General features: G+C 46.9%; 1 protein-coding gene across 2 annotated transcripts in view; it reads right to left on the bottom strand.

Moving 5' to 3' along the window:
• Tmeff1 (transmembrane protein with EGF like and two follistatin like domains 1) overlaps window positions 1-16,199 on the bottom strand; it is a 121,671-nt gene that overhangs the window by 80,065 nt on the left and 25,407 nt on the right. The window contains exon 1 of one of the 2 annotated variants that reach the window (XM_051161923.1): window positions 6,090-6,280. The exons of the other annotated variant lie outside the window; for it this stretch is intronic. Within the exon in view, the coding sequence (XP_051017880.1) occupies window positions 6,090-6,264 (175 nt within the window). The 5' untranslated portion in view covers window positions 6,265-6,280. Of the gene's footprint in view, window positions 1-6,089; window positions 6,281-16,199 lie in introns of those variants that run through there. 2 annotated transcript variants of the gene reach the window in all.

The raw sequence follows: 16,199 nt of genomic DNA, 5'->3' as shown, positions 1-16,199 counted from the left end.
TTACAGGGATCCACCTGCCTCTGCCTCCCCAGTGCTAGGATTAAAGGCGTGCGCCACCACTGCCTGGCCTCAAAAATACCTGATCAAGGAACTTATAAAGGAACAAAAAGAGTATGATGGGCAACAGGGTGAGAGAGGGGAGAGGCTACAGGAGGTGCTGAAAGCAGCCATGTTGGAAGAGTGGCATTGCAGCAAATAAGCAAATATTTGAAGTGAGGAGCTACAAGACTAGGACCAGAAGGTTCCAGGCAAAGGTCCCAGGGAAAGGCACCCCTAGTCTTCCCACATGACCTTCTACTACCCCCTCATGGTCTGGCTCTAGCACCAGTTACTCTAACTCCCATTCCTCAGCACTCTGGAAGGGGGGCCCCCCTTTCTGAATGCACACAAGAGTGACTGGTGGAACAGAACTGGGAAGGTGTAAGGGGGAGGGGAAACTATACTCAGATATATTGTGTGGGAAAAATATCTTCAATTTTAAAAAAAGATGGCAAAATTGTTTTAAAATGATACAGGACTGTGTTAACCCTTTTAAATCATAAACATGCATTCACTTCCCAATGTCTCACCCAGACTTTTGCTTTGTGTAGGACCCTGGGGGAAACAGTTGCCCGTTTTCTTATGCAAACCACACTAATGATTCAGTTGCCTGCGGTGTCTGTGCTCCTTTCAGGAAAGCAGAGGTCTGCAAAATACTTGTAATGTTTTCTTGGGAATCCAAATTCGTCAGGGCTGCTCCGCCGCTCCTGTCGTCTTGATCTCAAATCTAATTCATTCAAAAGCAATTCTTTCAATCTCTTTCCCTTATCAAGTCTTTCCTAAGCATCTCACAAAATAACTTTTCATATCTGTTCTTCTCAATCTGAGGAACACTTATTAAATTATACTCATAAGTACCGTTGGTATAAATAAGTTTGAGAACAAACAGAACTGACTCTTGGTAGGCAGGGAGAGTACATGGCACACAGGTGAACTGCAGCTAACGGAGGAGTTTTATCATATAAATGTGTGTTGTGAGCCTTCCTGAGTATGGAGATTGGCTAACCTCAGATGTCAAAATCAAGGCCAGGAGAAGATTTAAACAGATATTTCCATTCACCAAATAAGACTTACAAATGACCAATAAGTATATGAAAAGACATTTATCCTCATCGCAGTCACTGGGTAAATGCAAATCAAAGCCACTGTGACGCAAAATTTCATTGGGATGGTTGTAATCAGAAAGACAGACACAAATTCCATGAGGCATGTGGAGGAACTGGAACCCTCGCACATTGCCAGTGAGAACGTGAAAGGGCACAGAAACTTGGGGATGCGGTGTGAGAGCTCCTCAAAATGTAAACGATAGGAGTTACCATGTGATCCTCTGACTCCATTAAGTGAACACCCGTGAGATGACAACAGCAGGAAAGGATGCACAAGACATTACCACACCCATGCAATGGAATATTAGTCAGCCCTAAAGAGGACTGTAGATCTAATACATGGGTGAATGTTGACAATTCCACATTAAGTAAAAGAAATCGGGTACAGTGGACCTCATAAGGTGTGATTCCACTTCCTTGTATGCCAGAATAAGTTAATCTAGTGACACAATGCTGACAAGTAGAGCCAGTGGCTCAGGAGAGAGGATGAATAGTAGGTTTCTTTGCAGAGTGAAGAAATGTTATAGAATTAGTGGTGATATTCAATTTTGTTACTGTACCATTCTTACTGTGCTGTCTTTTATTATTATTATTATTATTATTATTATTATTATTATTATTATTATTATTATTCCAATTAGCATCCGTAGTCAATAAATGCTTATTCAGATGGGGAGAGGCAGATCCAGATGTACTAGGCAGGAGTTTCCATTGTACATGTTTTGTAAGAGAGTGTCACTCCTACTCTGCCTATAAGGTCTCTGAAGGCAGGGAGGACCTCTCATATATTTCCCCTTAATATCTGGTATATTAGATTATACTACACAGGATCACTCAAGGTTCACTAAGTAAATTAATTAATTACCACATTTTACATATCAGAGACATCAAACAGTGCTCTGGCCACAATTTTCCACACTAACTGAAAACTCATTGTTTATTCCCCAGGATCCTAAATTGCCGCTAACTAGGCTCTCTTGTTAACCCAACATCCACGCCATCTGTTTATACGATTCTTCCCACCACATAACTCTAGAGGACCCGCTTCTAACTCCACTTTTTTAAAGATTTATTTATTATGTATCCAGTATGCATCAGATCACATTATAGATGGTTGTGAGACACCATGTGGTTGCTGGGAATTGAACTCAGGACCTCTGGAAGAGTGGACAGTGCTCTTAACCTCTGAGCCATATTTCCAGGCCCCTCTGGTATTTTTTTAACCCAGTTAAAATTTCTGTCTGTCACTGAATGCCGCATGCTGGCCTGTGTTTTTCTATCTCTTTAACTACATTCCCTGAACCAGAAATGTTCCATAAATTTCGTATATTTAGCCTCATCTGTTCTTCTCAAATACCCCAGGAGCTCCCAAATCCAAGTGGAGGAGAATACTGTCTAGGGCCACCTGGTCTCTTGGGCTTAAGTTCATCTTCACAAATGTCCAACAATTGCTACACTTTTTTCTTTTTGGATAAGCAGAGAGCTTCCTCACAAATTAGTATTTAAAGAATAACTACCAATAAAAAGATGTAAAATCAAAGACAAAAAAAAAAGAAAAAAAAAAACACGAGAAGTCTGAAGGCCAGAATGAATGGAGCACTGTGGAAAGAGACCAACAAAAGGAACTTACTTAGATGAGAGAAGAAAAGGGCCTACTGCTCAGGGAAGATGCTACACAGCTGGGGATGAAGGCGCAGCACAGACACACTCAACATCACTGCCTTAAAGGCGCATGCTCGCCAAACTAGGACTCTGACAAAAGGGAGAACACCTAAGGTAAGTGCCATGCGCCCTGATCAGCTGCCAACCATGGAGCCGACTCCAAAATACACTTCCTGGGCAAACCAATTATGCTCAGTGACACTGAAAAACTTTCCGATCATACTTAGAAACTATTGCTAAATATTTACCCTGTCTTGGCAAGGAACCTGAAGACCAGAAATTCAAGAACACGCCCTCAGTTTTAAAAAAGGAAAAGAAATGGGAGGGGGTACGTAGATTCAGAAAATCATCTATAGGTAAAGTTGTGACCTAGCTGCTGAAGTTTTCTAGAATGTGTGTGTGTGTGCACGCACACACACACACACACACACACACACTTAAATTCCTTATGAAGGCACGCTCTGTAGGGCATTTGCTGTCCCACTAGAACGGAAGAGGAGAGAGTGATGCAGCCCAGCAAGATGCTCTGACCGTATCTTTCAAGGATAATCTGGTGAACAGGAGAGAAAATGTCGAACACCAAAAGCTTGAAAATCTATTCAAGTCAATTTAGAGGATGTACAGCTCGAATGTCAGGCTAACTAACACATCAACCAACTTCCAGCAAAACACGGCAGGACCTCACCCTTCCCATAATCTAGGCAACTTCCACTGATAAAAACCATTGCTCATCTTCATATTTGCAAATGCCACAAAGCTCTGAGTAAGCCAGCACACACAGCCTGACACAGGAGTCTAAGACAACAGACCAAAGGATAACGAAGGGGAGTCAAGGTCAGTACTTAGACTTTAAAGCTCCTAGGCATCCTCTAGCTAGCTTCACAAAGGACTTGCAATCTTGCAATCTCAAATTGTATTAACACTGATGTATCAGGATTACAACAGTTCTCAAATTCATCAACTAAAGTGTGCATTTTCCTTATTAATCTTTTCTTCGCCCTGGAGAGTTATGACAATAATCTGCCAATATGCCCTGGAGTGATGGCTCAGCCATTAGGACCAGCTGCTGCTGTTGAAGAGGACCTGAGTGCAGTTCCCAGCACCCACAGGATGGACAGCTCCACCCCAGGGGACTCCTCCTCCCGCCCTCTCCTGGCCTCAGCAGGCACTGCACAAATGTAGTGCATATACATGCAGGGGAAACACATAAGATAAAAATAAAATATTATTAAAGTATACCTTAGCCCTTGAAAACATTTGAACAGCCTGACTCGTTTCCATTCATTTCCAGTGGCAAATATTCCTAAAGGAAGGCTGAGATAGTAAATCAAGTCTGTTTTAATTGAAGAAACTAAGAAAAATCAACTAACTTGCCCCTAAATTACAGCTGGGCACCAACGGCTATGGCCTCCAGGTGAACCCCCTTCTTCCCACACCATGTGAGAGCCAGTCCCTTATGTCCTTTCTAAACACTTGTCCTATGCACTAAAGGCATGCTATGGGAAGGACACATGAGGTTAGCGAACTCCACCCCACCCGCCCTCACACACACACACACAAATAACCCTAACACATCACCCAGTAAAATATCTTGACATGGTGTGATCACCTACAAATGATAAGCATTATTTGTTACCCCCAAAAATGCCACTCTGACATATAGCTTACATTCTTAAATAAAGACTGACTGCTTACTGATGCATTATCTCATCCCTATGACTACTAGAAAAATACAAGAGATTTTATGGATGGAACCGCTGTTAACGGCCATGCCATTGTTAACAGTTCTCAAAACCCCTCCCCCTCATAAAATATACCATGAGAAAATTACTAAAAAGGTGTCCCCCGCTCCCACCCCCCAAAAATCCTAAACAGCAGGCCAGCATAAACCCTCTTTCCCCTAAATCACTGTCCCATAACCAATGGCCCTTCAAGACCTCACAGATACAAGGTTGTCTGGCAGGCCAGCTAGCAGACTCCCAGTGGCTCTAAGGTGCACCCCTCCTCCCTCCTTCAACCCTAGTTAAAAGGACCAGTGCTGGGCTGAGAAGTGATAAAAGCCCAAATGAGCAAAGGCTGGCGTGTGACCACTGGGTCTGCTGGGCCAGCTGCGAGAGAACCTACCCTCCCCCAAAGAGAACCTGGAAGCCTCTCCTTGCCCCGGGGCCTGAATGCCCTGGCTCCCCTGGGACTCCTTCAGAAAGGATTGGGGGAACTTTCCTGCAAGGTCCCCCTCCTCCCATGTCATCCATTAAAAACCCCAGCAAGCTCTTTGTTTCCAACAGCTGTGGGAGGGCAGGCGGCCTTGGAGAGAGGGGAGAGGTCACTCACTCCCTGGCTCCCCTAGCTGCCAATCTCCAGGTCTTCCCGCAAACACCCACAGCACCATGCCCGCTCTTTCTAGACCACTTTAATTAACCCAGGATTACACTAGCTACACTGGGGCACTCTCTGAGACCTAATTACCTTTTCATACCCAAATCCCACACAAGACAACTCCCTAGCTCCCTCCCTCTGTCAAACTGGGTTCACTACCGGACTCTTCATCTCTTTCCCCCTAAGACACTCCAGAGTGGTTACCTGAGCCCCAGGCTTTGTCCATACACAACATACAAAACACTTCCTGGGCCCTCTTGGGACTCTGTACTGCCCAGATTCACAGACCGGCAGACATCGTAAGCCCCCACTGAACCCCTGAACCCAGAAGACAACATAACCACTCCTTCCTTTTACCAACAAGACCTCTCTGAGACCCGACTACTCAGGAAGAACCCCCCTCCCAACACATGGTCAGTCCTCAGGCCCTTATCCTCAGTCCCCCAGCTCCTCACCATCACAAACACTCTCTCTCTCTCTCTCTCTCTCTCTCTCTCTCTCTCTCTCTCTCTCTCTCTCTCTCTCTCTCTCTCTCTCTCTCTCTCTCTCTCTCTCTCCACCTCCACCGCCGCCCCCCCTAGCCTGGCGATCCTCCCTCCCTAGAGGCTTCACAACACTTTAACACGCGCTTCCACGAGCACACGCACGATCACTGCTTCGCCTCGCGGAACCTCACCTGCTCACCACGCCGCAGGGCCGCCCTCACTCCGGCCACTCGACACCCACAGATTTACGCACGGCCACTCCCCATCCCCAACGCAGGTCCCCAAGCCCGCACACCGAACTCGCGTCCCGCCCTCCGCCCAGATCCTCGGTCTCCTCAGTACCCCGGTCCACACCGGGTCCTCCCGCGGCCCAGCGCCGCGGAAGGGAGGAGCCCTAAAGGCGAGCGCCGGCCGCTCCTACCTGAGCAGTTGATGCTCTTGCCTTTGCCTCCGGGACAGTCCCCGCCGCCGCCCGCGGGCTGGTTGGACGCGCGGCTTTCGGGCAGGCAGAAGGCGAAGAGCAGAAGCACCGACGTGTAACCGCAGACGGCGAGCGGGGGCGCGGCCGGCAGCCGGAGCGGCGCCTGGGCGCCCATGCTGTCGCGGCCGCACGGCGGGGAGCGCAGGGAGCGGCAGGCCGGTCACACCGGCCCCGCGCCGCCTCCTAGCAGCCGTGCCGCCGCCCGGAGCAGCCCCGCAGCATCCCCGCCAGGCCCCGGCCCTCGGCGCTCGGGACAGCCTCGTTGGGGGACCCCGGCGCGGGCGAGGGGCGCGGGCGCGCGAGGGCAGGGAGCGCGCCGCGTGGGGGACTCAGAGATGGGGCGCGCGCGGGGGGCGCGGGGCGGGGACCGGCGCAGCCTCTCGCTCGCAGGCTCGCCTTCCCTTTGTGTCCGCGCGGCCGTCGCCGCCGCGTCACAAAGACCCCAGCCCGCCCGGTGAGGGGCGCGTGACGGAGCCGCGGGCGGGGAGGGAGCGGCGACCCCGCCCCGTGCACACCCCCGGCGCCGAGCTCCGCCCCTCCCGGGGAGCCATTGTTCCTGAGGCGGGCGGGGGGTGCGGGCCGGGGTCCCCGAAACCCTCTGGCTAGCGGGACAGAGGTGAGGATGCTCGCGAGCGCTCCGGGACCCGGGTCTCAGAAGCCCTTTGTGAGCCTTTCCCACGCGCCTCCTAACCCTGCACGAGCTCAGGTGGTCTTTCGTGTGTTTTCCAGGTGGAGGTAAAGGCAAAGGTGGCTTGTCCAAGGTCAGTCACATCTCAAGAAATGGGCAGGATCCAGATTGGTACCCGAGTTCTCACTCCAGCTGTGCACTTCTGGGGGGTTGCGGAGGCCGGGGAGGATGGCTTAATCCCCAAGACTCTCCCCGCCCGTTCCTGGATAACTACATTCCCACGGCTGAATCTTTAAAGTGCGTTACCCTTTCCGCGCATAATAGCACAGATTTAGAGTGGATTTGCTATATCCAAGGCCTAGAGGAAGCTCTTAGCCTGTATTGTCTCCAGCTCTATTTTACAGCCCTACAAAGGCGTTTTCATTCTCATCTTCCCCAGATGAGGAAGTTGAGACTGGCACCCAGTCATGCTCTGGCGATCCTCACCCTGCTAGGTGATAACTTTACACAGGCAATAAGATCATAGTCTGAATTCTTGGAAATTTTCTGGTTTTTTCATTCTATTATGTTGCCCACTTCAGAAGGAATTTTATAATCTCATTGCAAAATTAAGAAACATGCAAAAATCCACTCTAAGAAAGCTACAATCTAAACATAAGACAAATACTGAACATAAAAAGTAAAGAAGAAGAAGGTGACGACAAACAGGAAAAGTGCAGGCAATGGATACATGAGAAATGTTTGAAGGCTGTTGAGAGATGGCAGCTCTTGCAGAGACCCCAGGGTGGAGACCCCAGAACCCACCCAGCATCTTACAACGGTCTTAGACCCTTTTCTGGCATTCAAGGGCAGTGTAGACATGTGGTACAGACATGCGTGCAAGCAAAACACCCATTTTAAAAATAAATTCATTTTTTTAAAAAAATATTTAAAGCCATTAACAATAAAGGAAAAGATTTAAGCCACACCCAAAAAACCCTTTGGATGATTATTAACAAGAGTCAAAAAAATGGACAAAACTTAGTACTATTCATATAAACATTTTGGAAGGAGGGGCAACTTTAGTCTGGGGGGTGGACTTTAAATTTGTTTTCTTAATGCCAATATTGGAATGTATGCCTTCAAGATGGTTGAACGGGACAACAATGAATCAATGAAGCTGCTCATTACAGCCTTTGTGTACTAGTAAAACACAGCCCCAGTGGTCATCACCGGGGACTGACGTTTGCTTGTCTTTGTAGGTGTCTGTGTACAGCGTTTGATAAGGATTAGGTTAATGTTCAATGGTATAGAAACAGGGATACTAGTGAGTGTGCATAAGAAAGTCCTGGGGACTGCAGAGATGGTTCAGTGGTTGAGTGCATCCTGTTCTTTCAAAGGACCTGGGTTTGATTCGCAGCAGTCCCATTAGGTGACCCCCAACTGTCTGTGACTCCAGTTCCAGGGGATCTGAAGCACATAAACAGATACAGAAAAAGAAAATCTTGCTTCTCTAAAATATGCATACGTACCAGCCCAGATGAAGGTCAAGACTGCTGTACTCCATTGCATCAACACTGTCTGGAAAGGAGGATTGTGGGTAATAGGTACTTGCCCATCATATTTTTCTGTTGAGTTTTTTTCAATGAAAAAAATTTTGTTGTCATACATTTAAAAAAACCATTTGCTCTTAAGTTGCAAAGTTCTTCCATACTTTTTAATCTAAATAAGTCTACATCGCTAACACCCTCTAGGGTTTGCCTCCAGCCTCTGTGAGCCTGGCACTTCCTGATGTCCTGAATCAAGAGTGATCTCAGCCCCTTCCTGCTCAGCCTCTGCTCAGCCTCCTTCTCCAGGCAGCCTCTCTGCTAAGCTTAACATCATGGATGCTTCTTCCATGAACAGTGTCTTTCACTCTCCGAGCCCCAATATTCTGCCTTAAATTTCCATTTGCCTGCGGATCATAGCCCAGGCAAAAATACTAAGAGGACACAACCTTAGTTTAAGTTGAAAGCAAATAACCCTGGGTCATAAATCACAACTCTCACCTGGATGTTTCTCCAGATTAGGTAAGGAAAAAAATCAACACGGATTTCTCCAAAGTTTTCGCATTGAAAAAAGATTCTGAGAGAGGGAGATTCTACTCCAGGGAGAAAGGATTTCTCTGACTTTAATCATACAGTGTCAGGAAGGAGTTCTCTTTCTATTGTGTGGTTAAAAAAAGGAAAAGATTTTAAAGGTTATGTAGAAACCCCATCATACAAGTTAGTATTTGTGATTCCCAAATAACATAATAAAAGGATGGGAGATGCCTATGTAAAATCCACCCAGGGAATTTAAAAGGAACGTAGCTTTCTGAATACCACTCCGGACAGTCCAAGGGAAGCTTTAAATTTCTCTAAATAACTCAGATGGCATTGCCAAGGTTAGAAGCCCTGACCTAGCCTTGATCAATCAGCTATTACTCCTTAACAAACAACCATAAAATGTCAGCGTAGTGAGGCAAGAGTCTGTCCTCGTAGGTCTTATAGGGGTTTGTGCTAGGGGTGACTGGTCTAGGGCGGCCCTGGGTGGATGCAGATCCAGCAAGGCTTGGTTCTTGTGCACAGGCTGAGCTCTGGGTCACACCGTCACCTGAATCAATTCTGGTTAATAGAGCAGAGGCTTCCTGGAAGACTTGTCAGTGTTGAAGGTTGTGCACGCAGTGTCCTACTGCTTGCTCACTTCTGTTAACACCCCACCAGCTAAGACCAGTCCTCCAAAACAAGAACCCCAAATCAGCCAGAAATAATGATGGGTGCCTCCAACACCAGCATTAAGGGCAGAGACAGGTGGATTTCTGTAACTCCCTAGGCAGCCAGCCCAGACATTTAGTGGTTCAATGAGAGATCCTGTCTCACGAAAGTAAGACACAGAGTGATAGAGCTGGATTTTGGACATCCTCTGCCCTCCGTGGGCACATGCCACAGGCACACACACACACACACATTACCACCACCACCACCGACAAAATAATAATGATACATCATAATTTTTTTTTATTAGAAACCAGGTGTGGTGGTGCATGCCTTTAATCCCAAACAGAGGCAGGCAGATCTATGTGAGTTCAAGGCCAGCCTGGTCTACAGAGTGAGTCCAGGACAGCCTAGGCTTCACAGAGAAACCCTCTCTCAAAAAACCAAAAGTAAAATAAAATAATGTAGTAACCAATGGGAGAGATACTAGAAGTCCGACTCTGGCCTACACACACACATACACACACACACACACACACACACACACACACACGTACAGAAGTTAGCCCGGATGTGTGGAATGGACATTCTTGAACAAAAGCCTACCAGGGATCCTGTGCTTGAATACCATTTGTTATGCTTTAAAAGAATGTTTTCAGCTCCAAGTAATAGAAAACCCAAACTAAGTTAAACAAAAAGACTGGGGGTGGAGGGTGGGGGGGAGGGGCATCAGGGTTTGTTGTTATTGTTTGAGCCAGAGGCAGGGCCTTCTCCATGAGCTGGTTTTTGTCCTCAGCAATAAAGCTTGAGAAGAGTCGTTCCTTTAGGAAACCTTTGTGAGCACTCCTTGCATGCTGGGCACCACAGCAACCTCTGAGGGCAAGAGATAATCCTGCCCTTGCTGGGTGGGGGCGGGGAGACATCTGGAAATTAACAGTTACAACACGATGTGATAAATACTAAATATAAATGTGGACAGGGTGTGGAAGAAGAAAATGGCAAATCCTATTCCAGACTCCCAGCCCTGCCAAAATCCCGGCTTTGCTGGACCTCCTGCTGCCTGGTCTCGCTGTATAATGAAGTCCTGATAACAGTAATGAGACACCTTGGGGCTGTCTAATTGGCCCTGGAAGGAGACAGTCACAATGCTTGAGCCAGAAACCGGGAGAGGGATGATTTATGGTGGGGCACGGGAACAGCCTGAGATTGGCATCTAATCCAATTTGAGAGCCTAGACCCCACTTCCTAGAGAAAGGGTGGGAGAGTCTTTTTAAGAAGTGGAAAGTGAAAAGAAAAAAATTTTTTTCATAGCAAATCGGGACAGAAAGTCTCCCGGTCCCTGCTAATCCAGTTTTCTTGTCCTTAGGAAGTTTAGACTCAAATATTGATAACACAGTTAACATAATATAAAAGTGAAATTGCAACTTGGCTAACAAATGCTATGAAGGGGGGGCAGACAAGACATCATCAGGAGAGTGGGGGAGCAGGCTAAAGATGATGGTTCCAGGCCAGCAAAGGGCCTGTTAGAAATCTGAGTGTCCACCACTGTTGAAAAGACCTGAGAGCAACTCTATTGATTCAGCAGCTGCTTCCTGAGAATCTACAGCAGTGAAAAAAAAACAAAAAACAAAAAAAACAAACAAACTCACTGCTTCTCGTGGCCCTTTTAGTTGAGTGAGGAAAACCAGATAACAAAAATGAAGGACAAAATTGTTGGGTGGAGAAATGGTGATAACTAGAGTTCACTGAAGACACATTATGCCCTAGACAATGCCAGTCACTGCATATTTGTTGTCACTGATCCTTCTACCACCTTGTTAGTGTTTTCATTTCATAGATGAGGAAGCAAAGCCCTAATGAGGTTAAGTACCTGGGGCTACAACAAAAAGTCAGAGTCATCTCATTCACTCTAGCCCTGAAGCCTCACCACACCACAGCGCACCACACAGCACCACACTCTACCACACCACACCACACAGCACTACACCGCACCACAAACTCAGAGAATGAACGCATCATGGTCTCACACAAGATGGAGAGAAGATTGTCACTATCAAGATAGCAGCCAGACTCCAAGCAATAACTAAGAGATGTGATCATCGACCTAGGTGCTATTCAGATGCATGAATAGAGAAAACATGTGTGTTCAATTGAGTATTATGCAGTCTTAAAGAGAAATGAAACCTTTTCACTTGCAGCAATAGTTGGAACTGGGAAACAGAACGCAGAGTGAAGTAAGCAAGACACAGAAAAAGTGGCCCGTGTGCTCTTCCATATTTGGATGCTTAAACACATGACTCTTTAAGCAGAATAGTGATAACGAGAGGTTGAGAAGAGAGCAAGGGTCGGGGGAGGGTCAAAGAGGGTGGTTGGCTATGACTAATACAATGTATGCATGTGTGGAAATATTCAATGACGCTCCACTGATATGTTATTAATATACATTATCATACAAAAAAAGTCATCCTTGGCACACTGCAAGCATGTCAGAAGATTTTGTTAGGACTCTTTGATTGCATGATGTGGGGATCCTTTTGAATCCTCTGGTACAGATTCCAGCGGAAGGTTCTGTTATTGTTTCCCATCTCCCTCTAATGAGCCACAGTTATATAGATGGAGGACAGGAGCCAAGAGGCATTTGCAGACATCTGAAGAGAAGGGGCTATAGGAATCCAGAGAGCTAGTCAACTTCTGCCTGAAGAAGATTAGCCTTCCCACTGCAACAGCGCTGCTAGACTGAAGCCCCCTCATCCAAACAGTCCTGGGCGTGGGTAGAGAGGGAGGAGACGTCCCTTGGTTTTCCTATAGGCCTTCTTGTCATGCGATTGCTCAGCACCTCTCTAAATACAGAACTGAGGATTTTATTTCTATGCCTTTCGCCAAACACAAAACATCAGCTGCAAAGGAGTGTACCTCCCTCCCGCCCCAAAAAAGGCTTCTTTAGAAAAGACAACCTTAGGTAAGTGGAAGTAAGACTTCTAATGTGGTAATAAGGAGCGCACACCCTGGATCTGAGCCATCTGGGCTTGTTCTTAGCCATGCTAGTTCTATGACCCTGGGTAGGCTACTTAGCTGTTCTGTGTCAGTTCCATAATCTACTCAATTCCCAATTCCGTTCCTATCTACTGAACCGTGTTTTACGCACCACACACACTCAACAATTAGCTAGAAGTACAAATGGTATAGCAGTGATATAAGTTAGTAACTAAGCTGTGGTTCTATCTGAAGCTAAGAGCCCTGTGTGTATTCTTATGTAGTGCTATACAAAACCCAAGCAAGGCACTGGTACCATTATTCAAAAGATGAGAAAACAGGTTTGAAAGGGGTAAAGAGTTCACCCAGGTTCACACAATACAAAGCAGGATGAGAAGCCTTGTCTGTCTTACTCCGTATACTCTGAATCAAACCCCAAAGAGTTAGCAGTGAACAGAGCTCATCTGGGCTGGTCCTCTACTAGAGAAACACGGAAGAGGGTAGTCTGGTGACTAGCAGCAGCCGGCCAAGCGGTTAGGAAATAAAGGTGAAACAAATAGCCAGGTGGGTCAGGGAGAAAGAGGAGAACTGAGTGGCATGGTACCCACTTGTAATCCCAGTGCCTGCGAGGCAAGAGATTGAGGGTAGAGAGCGTTCCAAGGCAGCTTGGGATACAGTAAATGCAAGGTCAGCTCAGGATATATAGCAAGACTATTGAGAGAGAGGCAGACACAGAGGGTGGAGGAGAGGGACAGACAGACAGAGTTTCATTTCTATCCAAACCCTAGGAACAAATGAGAACAGTGTCCGTTAAACTCAGACTCCAGAAAGAGCCACCAAGGAGCTAGGAATTAGCATGAATCAAGTGCAACCAAATAGCTGTTTTGCCGAGGAATGTGTTTAAGTATGTCAGCTTGCCTCTGTATGTATACATATGTATTGAGCATATGCCATTTGCCTGTGTGCATACATATGTAAGGAGTATACAGCTTGCTTCTGTACATATGCATAAGTGCCAAGCATATGCCACTTTACTCTGTATGTACATATGTAAGGAATGAGGACGTACCAGATTGCCTCTGAGAAAAGCATGCATGCATGCTTGACTGTTACAGTTGAGCACTGTGCTCATACATGTATATGTGCACTTTTGCATGCATAAACATATAAACCTCATTTTGCATTGCACCTGAGCGTGAATTAAATCAGGAGATTTAAATTTCTTCTTAGCTCCCAGTTGAAATTTACTGCCTAAAATCTAATGGCCTAGGGACTTGGCAGCAAGGTCAATACAAGTGGACTTAACAGCCTGGGGTCCCAATTAAGAGAGCTGCAAAGGTGAAATAGCACATCCTGGACTATTCCTCTCGGCACAGAGAAGCAGTGACAGGATAGACAGTAGCGACTTCCACAATGATGGGGGCAGGAGCAGGGCAGGGAGCATGGGGACAGTAACTGTGTTTGTCCTGAGAGTTGGCCCATTATGTGTCAGATGTCATATGAGACAGGGAAGACACAGAGGTGGACAGGACAGGCACAGTCCCTGTCCTGCAGCCTAGAAGAGAGATACAGTCCCTGTCCTGCAGCCTAGTAGAGAGACAGATGCAGTCCCTGTCCTGCAGCCTAGAAGAGAGACAGATGCAGTCCCTGTCCTGCAGCCTAGTAGAGAGACAGATGCAGTCCCTGTCCTGCAGCCTAGTGGAGAGACAGATGCAGTCCCTGTCCTGCAGCCTAGAAGAGAGACAGATGCAGTCCCTGTCCTGCAGCCTAGAAGAGAGACAGATGCAGTCCCTGTCCTGCAGCCTAGAAGAGAGATACAGTCCCTGTCCTGCAGCCTAGTAGAGAGACAGATGCAGTCCCTGTCCTGCAGCCTAGAAGAGAGACAGATGCAGTCCCTGTCCTGCAGCCTAGTAGAGAGACAGATGCAGTCCCTGTCCTGCAGCCTAGTGGAGAGACAGATGCAGTCCCTGTCCTGCAGCCTAGAAGAGAGACAGATGCAGTCCCTGTCCTGCAGCCTAGTAGAGAGACAGATGCAGTCCCCTGTCCTGCAGCCTAGAAGAGAGATACAGTCCCTGTCCTGCAGCCTAGTAGAGAGACAGATGCAGTCCCTGCCTGCAGCCTAGAAGAGGACAGATGCAGTCCCTGTCCTGCAGCCTAGTAGAGAGACAGATGCAGTCCCTGTCCTGCAGCCTAGTGGAGAGACAGATGCAGTCCCTGTCCTGCAGCCTAGAAGAGAGACAGATGCAGTCCCTGTCCTGCAGCCTAGAAGAGAGACAGATGCAGTCCCTGTCCTGCAGCCTAGTAGAGAGACAGATGCAGTCCCTGTCCTGCAGCCTAGAAGAGAGATACAGTCCCTGTCCTGCAGCCTAAAGGAGAGACAGATGCAGTCCCTGTCCTGCAGCCTAGAAGAGAGACAGATGCAGCCTTTGTCCTGCAGCCTGGTAGAGAGACAGGTGCAGCCTAGTAAAGGAGTCAAGCTTTCAGCAGTCACAAGGTCAAAGGACTGAGAAACCATCAGACCTCTTAGATACCACGAGTTGGAGGCATGACAGAAACCTTCCCCAGGGCGGCATTTAAACTGAGCCTGAGGAACTAATGCAGAGTTAGAGGAAGGTAGAGAAGAGAGATTATTCTATGAAGAAATCTAGAATGTGGAATTGAGATCCAGACTATGGCCAATTCAAGAGACAGAGGAAAACAAATGTGTTGTCTCATGCCCATGTGAAGTCAAAGAAATGTTGAACTCACAGAAGCAGCAAGTAGAATGGTCTTTAAAGAGACTGGGATGACTCAGGAGTGGGGTGTGTTGGTTAAAAGAGATACAGTTATGGCTAGATAGGAGGAATAAACTCAACACTATGGTCGCTATAGTTAATGATCCTCACCACCCATGAACACTGGGCGTGCCTACGGTGAATCACTTTATCGTATTCTTGACAAAAATGTAAAGAACATGATGATAAATGTTTTTGCCCCCCAAATGGCAATCTAATGGTAGCGTGTGTCTGAATTAGCTAGATCTGACCATTTTACAACACATGTATACTTCACAGCCCCATGGCATACACAATAAATACACAAAATTCTATCTCATCATTCAAAAAAAAAAAAAAAAAAGCAACAAAAGGCAGTTGTTCCCCAAAGTCTAGAGAGTGAATAGTACAGAAAGAAGCTGGGGACTCCAAAAAGCAAGTGGTAGACCCTGTAAGTCTTCTAAGTAAGAAGATGCACTTAGCCTTGATTTTAAGATTGTCAGCGGGCATCTGGGACTGGTGGCTTATGCCTGTAATTCCAGTATATAGAAGAATGAGACATGGGCATCAATCAGGCCATCCCTGGCTATATAGAAATTAGAACAGCTTGGATTACACAGTGAAGGCTTTACACACACACACACACACACACACACACACACACACACACACGGGGTGGGAGGGGAGGATGACTACTGCAGTATAGCAAAGATGGGGTGAATAAGTGAACTAAACAGATATGGCAGATAAAAGCAATAGAATTTGGTGACAGACTAAATGTAGGAGGAGAGGGTGGTTTGGTGGTATTTATAAAACAGTGGTAGGAGGAAACCCGGAGGAAAAGCCGGTTGGGGGGTGGGGTGGGTTTAGTTCTAGGCATACATTGAGTTTGAGGGATCAATGATACAAAACTCGAGTAGCCATTAGATGTATATAGGTCTTCAGGCAAGAGATATTTGCACTGGGCGTGTATAAATGAGTG

Source organism: Acomys russatus, chromosome 2, assembly GCF_903995435.1.
Source record: "Acomys russatus chromosome 2, mAcoRus1.1, whole genome shotgun sequence".
NCBI lineage: Eukaryota > Metazoa > Chordata > Mammalia > Rodentia > Muridae > Acomys > Acomys russatus.
The sequence above is the reverse complement of the archived record's forward strand: the minus strand, read 5'-3'. Positions and strand labels throughout refer to the sequence as shown.